The sequence below is a fragment of the Fukomys damarensis genome, unplaced genomic scaffold (genome assembly GCF_012274545.1).
Source record: "Fukomys damarensis isolate Sample0158 unplaced genomic scaffold, DMR_v1.0_HiC HiC_scaffold_32, whole genome shotgun sequence".
NCBI lineage: Eukaryota > Metazoa > Chordata > Mammalia > Rodentia > Bathyergidae > Fukomys > Fukomys damarensis.
The window spans coordinates 31984135-31992922 of NW_022900944.1; the positions used below are offsets into that span (position 1 = coordinate 31984135).

At 45.3% G+C, this 8788-nt stretch overlaps 2 protein-coding genes across 3 annotated transcripts in view; both read left to right on the forward strand.

Annotated features, from left to right (window-relative positions):
- Positions 1-5651, forward strand: part of Nutf2 (nuclear transport factor 2) — a 20631-nt gene extending 14980 nt beyond the window's left edge. For both annotated transcript variants that reach the window (XM_010612274.3, XM_010612273.2), the window contains exons 3-5: positions 3015-3086; positions 3172-3270; positions 5269-5651. In XM_010612274.3, coding sequence (XP_010610576.1) covers positions 3015-3086; positions 3172-3270; positions 5269-5382 — 285 coding nt within the window. In that variant the 3' untranslated portion in view covers positions 5383-5651. The remainder of the gene's footprint in view (positions 1-3014; positions 3087-3171; positions 3271-5268) is intronic.
- A 1739-nt stretch (positions 5652-7390) lies between these two features.
- The window catches only part of Edc4 (enhancer of mRNA decapping 4), an 11977-nt gene continuing 10579 nt past the window's right edge, over positions 7391-8788 (forward strand). Inside the window, exon 1 of the mRNA XM_010612278.3 lies at positions 7391-7681. Within this exon, the coding sequence (XP_010610580.1) occupies positions 7600-7681 (82 nt within the window). The 5' untranslated portion in view covers positions 7391-7599. The remainder of the gene's footprint in view (positions 7682-8788) is intronic.

An 8788-nucleotide genomic window follows, 5' to 3' on the forward strand; every position in this document is an offset into this window, starting at 1 on the left:
GGCTGGGGATTTGGCTCAGTGGTTCTGCTGCCTGTCTTGCAAGCACAAGGACCCAAGTTCAATCCCCATACCAAAAGAAAGAAAGAAAGGAATCTTATTAATGAAAGATTGAATCGAGCACAAGTATTATTTGATTGCTGTTATGTGTAGATTTTTCCAGTGCTCAGCCTCATGTATACAAGGAAAACTGCCACTGGGCTGTACACCCAGCCCCTCTCATATTCCTCATATTCACACACATCCCCGTATTGAGCATTGAACCCAGTGCCTCATACATGCTAGACAAGTGCTATAACACCAAGCTACCCCAGCCCTATTTGTTTATTTAGCAGTACTGGGGATTAAACCTGGGACCTTTGCATTGGCTACATCCTAATAATTTAAAAATTACTTTTATTAGCGGGTGTGGTGGTGCATGCCTGTAATCCCAGCACTCAGGAGGCTGAGGCAGGAGGATCGCTGTGAGTTTTGAGACCAACCTGGGCTACATAGTGAGTTCCAGGTCTGTCTCAACTACATAGTGGGACTCTGTCTCGAAAAACCAAAAAAAAAATAAATAAATAAATTAAATAAATAAGAACTAAGAACCTGTCATGTAAAGGTACAAGATCCCAGTAATGAATGTAACTGTACTGTATACCTAGAATGTACCAATAAACTCAATAAAAAGAAAAAAAAATTACTTTTATTTTGAGACAGAGTCATTACATTGCCAGGGCTGTGCTCAATTGGCAATCCTGTCTTAGCCTTCCAAAGTGCTAGAATTACTATTTCACTGGTCTTTTTTTTTTTTTGAGACAGGGCCTCACTGTGTATTCTAGGCTGGCCTTGAACTCTTGACAGTCCTCCTGCCTCAGACTCCTGAATGTGGAGTGCACCACCACATCTCTTAATTCTCTTAATTAAAGGAACTCTGATGCAGAGAAGGACGTTAGTAAGGTCCTGAAAGAGCACTTTGTATATATTGTTTCATAATCTTCAGCATATTTCACCTTTGAGGGTTAGGAAACAGACTCAAAAATAAGTAATTTGCCTGATGTCATCACTGGAAGTAGTAGAACCCCTTGTTTTGTTGAGACAGGGACTCAATGTCTAGGTTGGCCTGGAACTCACTATGTAGTTCAGGCTGGTCTCAAACTAATGGCTATCCTCCCATCTCAGCCTCCTGAGTGCTGGGATTACAGGCATGCACCACCATCCCTGAATGTAGGCTTTAGAGACTCTTTTATTTTTTTGGTACTGGGGATTGAACCTTGTGCTTGTGAGACAGGCGGCGGAACTGCTGAGCTAAATCCCTAGCCCGGTAGAGACTCATTTCATTTCATTTCATTTCATTTATTTATTTATTTATTTGGTACTGGGGATTGTAGAGACTCTTTTAAAGAGTTCTGTCCCTGAATACTATAGAAGGGAAAATTTGGGGGACCAAAGAGCAAAGCTCATGGGTTGCATGTACAATCTTGTCTGGTGGTAGGAAGTACCCAGGCTAGGCATTGGGAGATTGGGGGGCTTGACAGCTTTCATCCTTCCCTGATTTCATGGGTACCTAGAAGGACCACAATAGACCTCAGCCACAGTCTTAAAGATGGTAATGAATCTTTTTTCTTTTTGAGACAGGTCTCCTTATGCAGTTCATACTGGCCTTAAACTCACTTTGCAGCCGGAACGGGCCTTAAACTTGTCCTGCCTCTGGAGTGGTGGCCTTACTTGTGTGCACCATCACACCCAGCCTGTTATTTCTAATGATGTCTCTGAAACTAATGCTTACTGACTATGCAACAGGATGTCTTTTGACTGAGCTCTGGCCATATTGGACCCTTCTGAGGCCCATGCATATGAGAAGTTATGTGATGAGTCACAATCAGAAAAGAATTTGGTTGTGGTAACACCCTACTCCCAGGATTTGAAGGCTGAGACAGGAGGATCACAAATTCAGACACAACACGACCTGGGCAAATAAGCAACTTAGTGAGACCTTATCTCAAAATAAAAGATAAAAAGGACTGTGGATGTAGCCAAGTACATAGGTCTTGGGTTCAATCCCTTCCAGTGCAAACGAAAAAAAAGAAAGGGAAATGAACCTGGAGTTATCAGTGCATACTTGCAATCCCAGGTGGTTGGGAGGCTCAAGTTCCAGATTACCCTAGGCAACTTAGTGAGACCCTGTCTCAAAAATAAAAGGATTGGGGATGTAGCCGAGTGGCAGAATGCCTGTAGTTTTTTTTTGTTTGTTTGTTTGTTTTGTTTTGTTTAATTTTTTTGGTACCAGGGATCAAACTCGGGTCCTTGCTCTTGCAAGGCAGGCAGCAGAACCAGTGAGCTAAATCCCTGGCCTGAGTGTCTGTAGTTTTAATCCCCAACAGCTCACACACCAAAAAAAAAAAAGATGGTGTGGGGGTGTTGAGCTTGATAAATATATTTTATTAAACAATCTTTCAGAGCCTGGGCTCATGAAACAATGGGGAGTAGTTAGAAAGCTGTTGATAATATAAAGTTTGGAGGCTACCTTCAGGCCCTTGTTTACAAACAGGGAAACAGGTGTTATATTGGCCACTTTTCCATCTCTGGGACAAAATACCCAATACATCTTATATAAAGAGAGGTTTATTTGGCTCATGGTTTTCAGAGGATTCAGTCAATGGTCGGTTGATTCCAAGGCAGAAAGCCATGGTGGAAGGGCAGTGACAGGACAGCTGCTTCATCCCATGGCAGCCAGGAAACAGAGAGAAGAGGATGTGCTAGGAACAAGAATATATCCTTCCAGGTCCCACCCCAGTGACCATCCTTTAAGCAAGCCCCACCTCCTAGCAGTGTGTTCAGGTTTAGCTACCCTATGATCCAATCTCCTTCCAAACACTTGGAACATTGTTTTAGAGGACATTTTGGATTGAAACCATAATAGATACAGACTAACTTTCCCAAAAATGTCTTTTTTTTCAGGATTTTTGTTTTTAAGCCTTAAAGATATTCCTTGTGCCGAGGGCCTGACCCTGGGTTTTCTGTGTGTTTTTCAGATTGATGCATCATGCCTTACGTGGGAAGGACAGCAGTTCCAGGGGAAAGCTGCTATTGTGGAGAAGTTGTCTGTAAGTAAGGGCCAGAGCTAGGGTGTGGGCTGTTTCTTCTTTGCCTTTTCTGGCCTCAGCCCATTACCCACTTATTCTTTTGCAGAGCCTTCCATTCCAGAAAATCCAGCACAACATCACAGCACAGGACCATCAGCCCACACCAGATAGCTGCATCATCAGCATGGTTGTAGGCCAGCTAAAGGTAATAGTGCTGGGGAGGAATGGGTAGGAGGGGCAGCATCCTGGGTCCATGCCTTCCCTGTGGATGTGACTTGCCAAGGGACACCCAAAATGACTGTCTAGACTTGCATATTGCAGTATAATAGCCATTAGCTACTTGAGGCTCTTTTTGTTTGTTTGCTGTCTAGGATTGAACCCGGTACATACTAAGCAAGTACTTTATCACCAGGCTACATTCCCAGCCCTGCAATTTTTAATTATATTAATTGAAACTAATTAATTTTAATTGAAAATTAAAATTTAGTTCCTGAGTTGTACTAGGTACACTTTTTAAGTGCTCAGAGTGTAGCATATGTGGATATTTATTGGGCAGCACAGATACAGAACATTTCTGTGATTGCAGAAAGTGCTAATGGAAAACTCAGGTTTAGATCCTTTATGGAAAAGGGATAAGAGGCCAGGGATTTAGTTCAGTGACACCATGCCTGCCTCACAAGCACAAGGTCCTGAGTTTGATCCCTGGTACCCCCCAAAAAGGGTATAAGAGGTATAGAAGGAGGGTTTGGCTGTGGTCCCAAGCACTAACTCCCATACTGCCCTGAAGGATAGTCCCTTCCTAAAGCCCATGCTGTCACTCCCCAAGCTGGCTCCTCATCTGCCAAAGAAATTTCTTTTTTCTTTTTTTGGTACTGGGGATTGAACTCTGGTCCTTATGCTTATAAGGCAGGCAGCGGAACCACTGAGCTAAATCCCCAGCCCCAAAGAAAATTTTTTGAACTCCTGTCTCTCCTTGGATTTTTCTTCTTTTCAAGACCTGTCATCCTCAAAATCTTGCCGTGGTCCCTCACATCCCCCAGAACTCAAAGGAACATGCTATGCTCTAGCAGATTAAAGCCAGATTGTGTTTACAAAAAGCCTCTCTTTCTTCCCAAAGTAGGAAACATTGGCTTTCCCCTTGGACAGAGCTCAGTGTTTTGGGAATGTTTCACAGCAGCAGATTCACATGCATTTTCCCTAGGCTAACTGGGATAGAGCTTCCTGCAATCAATGTGGGCACAGAGGGAGAGTCACCCTAGACCTCTGCAGTGGACCCAGAGGGGCCTACTTTTTGGCCTGGACTTCTCTTACCTTTTTCCTGCCTTTTCCAGTTGCTCTGTCTAGATAGAGCCTATGCCCAGTAGGCCACTAGGATTGAGTAAATCTCTCATGTTTCTTAAGCTGAAGTAGTAAGCAGTGCCCTTTTCCACGGTTTTAGGTTCTTCCTGGTGTTTGCATCCCAGCTAGAGCCCAAACAACTAATTTGGCTCCTTGCTGACATTAATTCCCAGAAAAAAAGTAACATTGGAGACAGCTGGGATTCTGCTTCAACTAGGCCTTGTCCTTGTTTACTTTTCCTTTTTTTTGAGGAGAGATTTATTGTACTTAGGTTGTCCTTGTTTCCTGCATTTGGGCTGGAGGCTTTTTGCCTTTCTTTTTTCATTGCAATAATATATATTATATAACAGGAAACAGATTACTCAATATTATGCTGTTTTTTCTCTTGTAAAATTGTGATTCCATTGTGAACTCAGTTTTGAGCCTTTCCTCATTTATTGGCCACTGTTAGCATTAGCAGTAGTTTCTTTTGATTGGTCTGACTGGCGTAAAACACTAAGCTTGTTTACAGTTTTTTATACTGTATGTTACATGTATTATGTATTATGTATTATGGGATACTTTTAGAATTTTAACCACATCTGCCCAGTCACATGGCTTCAAAGGCACGCACGTCCTCTTACCATAGCGTATTGGTGAATTATGTTTTAAGTGTATAGGCAGTGCAAGCTGCTATCTCTTGGCCTCTACATGCCCAGTGCAGTGTGTCACACATGATATCAATTCACACTCACAAGTACCCTCTGGCTCTACTGGGATTGAATCCAGGACAGTAGAGCCTGATCCTGAAGTTTGCTTTCCCCTAACAGTGAACTCTTTCCTATTTCTTGGCCTTCTTGCTGAATTATTTTCTCTCTATTTACAGGCCGATGAAGACCCCATTATGGGATTCCACCAGATGTTCCTATTAAAGAACATCAACGATGCTTGGGTTTGCACCAATGATATGTTCAGGCTTGCCCTGCACAACTTCGGCTGACCTCTTCCCAGCCAGGCACTCATGCTGTTTCCTCCTCCCTCCTCTTCCTGATACTATCACACTCCTCCAGATGCTCCAAATATCATACACAAGTGAGCAGGACCGTGGTGGAAGTAGGTGCGGTGCGCTGCTGCCCCCACGGTGTTGTGCATGATGTTTGGACACTAGACTAGTTGCATCTGACAGGAGAAGTTTGTGTTGTACCAGCGCATGCCTTGGAAAGACTTAAGTAATGCAAAAAGGTTGTCTTTTTTTTTTTTTAATCTACTGACAAGTTGCTCTAGTAACCCAAAGAAGTGAAGGAGAAAGCAGCTGCCTCACCACCCAAATATTGATTTGTTCAGATGTTTCAATGCCTCATGATACAATAAAACCACAAAAATTTTCTTAACAGTTTAAATTGTTTTAATTAGTTTAATAGTTGGCTGGACATAAATAAATACCCTGCCCAATTATCTCTCATGTCTCACCCTTCACCTCTGCCCGAATTCAGCAATACCTGCTGCAAGGAGAAAAGTAGCTGAAGCACACTACCAGCTAGCTTCCCTCAAGCCCAGTAGGGCAGAGTTCTCCCCAGGCTACCTGGTCTTGGAAGAGTAGACAGGGAAAGCTCAGGTTTGACCTGAAACTTCCCTTGCATTGAAGCCTGTCTGTAGTTCGTTCTCATGCCTCCTGCAACCTCTGCCCTGGGTATATTCAGGGCTCTAGTAGCAGTGATAACTGAATCCTGTTGCAGTTGGAGAAGTTTGGGCAAACATGGCCCACCAGGTTCAAGCTCTTTGAGTCTGATGGAGAAACCCAGTTTATCCTCAGAAGGGTCAGGATTATATCTAGGGTGTCCCACATTCCCCAAGCCAAGCAGGGGGCAGCTCAGATTCTCTTACTACCTGTTTGGGATAAGATTGCATAAAGAGCAAACCCCTGTTGGATTGGGGTATGGAAGATTTGAATCTGTGGAAGTCAGTATGAGAGATTCATGCTGTAGGAGTTCACATCCCTTAAGCCTCAGCAGGACATGTCTAATCCTCTTCCCTTTCCTTCCCACCACACACAACTATACTGTCTTTAAATCCCAGGAAGTCTTAACTATTAGGGCAGTTTTGCTCCTCAGTTTTGAGGACAAAGACTTTGCCCAATACAAATATAGCCCCTCAACCCTGAGACCTCTGGATGGTAAAACAAGCCAAGTAGCAACTGCAGGCCAGAACCAAACCTAGGATTTGGGCCAATTAGAGGTTTTAGGATTGGTGAGGGCACCCCAGCTCAGGCTAATCTGTACCCTCCTGTTTCCCACTATGAGGGAAGGGTACGGGCTTTTTCAGACCCCACAGGTTGACTGTCTTCACTGGGCACAGGGCTGGATGATGTGCTGTTTGGGAGGACAGCACAGTCAGATTTCAGTGGAACTGATATCTAAGCTGCTGTGTGTTTGGGGTGGGGGAGAGGTAGATGCCTGCTCCCTCTTAAACCACCCTGTATAAAAATCTGCAATATAGCTTCTTCCATGTACCTATGCCTGAAATGTCTGCAATAAAGAGGTGTTTGTAAACTGTGGTTTCTTTCTTCCTAACCTGAGCGTGCTGTGGTGGGACAAGGGCGATGTAGGGGGCCAGTAGGGAACAATGACTGATATTTGTGGGAACATCTCCCTTGGCCTTGGAATTCCTGGGACTCCTGAAGTTACTACAGTCCATTTTCCAAAGGGGAGATAGGCTACCAGTTAAGTTTATTCCTGCCTGTCTGGGTTACTGCATCTTGGTTGATTATGTCTAGGACTGCCAAGAATTTATCCTAGAGTGGATAGGGACTAGGTGGGATCTCCGGAGGCGGGTACAGTTTTGGGAGTCCCATTTCTAAGCACAGAGGGCATTTCCTCTGCCTGTCTTGTGAAACTTCCCTGACCCTGTGGGCACGGGTAGGACAATGAAGGAAGAGAGAAAGGACAGGATCCAGGCAGAAGTCACTCCCAGCCCGGAACCTTTCTTCTTGGCCTTCGCAGGTTCCGGGAGTGCAGTCTCGTGGGGCCGGAAGTGTAGGCGGTTGGTGGGGTTGGCCCGGTTCAGGGACGCGGTGCAGGCGGCAGTTTGCTATCAGTCTGTGGACCCTGTATAGTGACCAGCGGTCCCGTTGTCTAGGGGGTCGTAGCTGGGGGAGGCCGAGTGGTGCGCGGCAGCAACAGAACAAACGCACCTCGGGCAGGGCCCCGAGGCCGAGCCCATGGCCTCTTGCGCGAGCATCGACATCGAGGACGCCACGCAGCACCTGCGGGACATCCTCAAGCTGGACCGGCCCACGGGGGGTGAGTGGGGGTCGCCGGGGTGGGCCCTCGGCCAGCAGTGGTGTGGATTTGAGCCGCCCTCAGGGCCTGCAGATCTCTGCTGGCCGCTGGTGAGGGCAAACGCAAGTAGGAATCGGATCCCTGAGCATACTCCGCGAATGGCGCAGACCCCTGGGTGTGACCCCTCCCCATTCTGGCGCCAGACTGTTCTGTCTTGTCCTTCAGGGTCTCCGCCGAAGGTGAGGCCCCTTTTCTGAATCCGTCAGGCCCTTATGGTTTTCTGGTCCCAAAGACCCGATGTTTCTGGAACTGGCCCAGCGCCACTATCCTTTCGCCATGGTTCTCACGCCTGCTGCGGGCTTTTTTTTTTTTAAAACCAATTCTGGGCCTAGAGTGTAAGCGCTGTGCTGAAGATCCTTCTGTCCCTCTCTACAGTTTGCCCTTTCCACTGGAATGCAGACTCCAGGCCTACTGTTGTTTTGAGATAGCTTTTCTGAGGAAGGCAGCCCTCGCCAATTCCATATTTCTGAGATGAAGGCAAATCACAGTCTGCACGGCCATGATTGGATTCGTCTTCATATCTGCAAGCCTAATTTGTACCCATTCAAATTTTTCCTGGGCTTGGCCAGGATTTAGCTCAGTGGTTCTTCCGTCTTCTTTCCTTGCAAGAAAAAGGTTCTGAGTTCCATCTCCAGTACCAAATTTTTACCTGGGCTCTTAGTGATACCCTAAAACTGCTTTTGCTGGCAGGATACAGAGATAATAGAGTTATAATATAATATTATCATTCTAAAGAAGGATTGTTACAGCACAGTAATAAGGGGGTGGGTGTTGGGGGGAGGACTGGAAATGCAGAGTAGAAGACCAAGAGAGACCCTTTAGGCTAGGTTTCAATACGGATAGCAATTGGGTGTCAGGAAAACCATCTAAGGCATCTATGTAGAGGCTATGTAGTGTGAAGGGGAAATAGCACATGTCAAGGCATTAAGAGTTTCTTGGCAGATTAAGTCCAGCAAGAAAAGTGGTAGTGATGGAAAGGCTTGCTTGTGGTGATGTGGGTGTGGTCACAGCTGAGAATTAATGTTTCCTCACAACTTTTCTTTCTTTTTTTTTTTTTTTTTTTTTTTT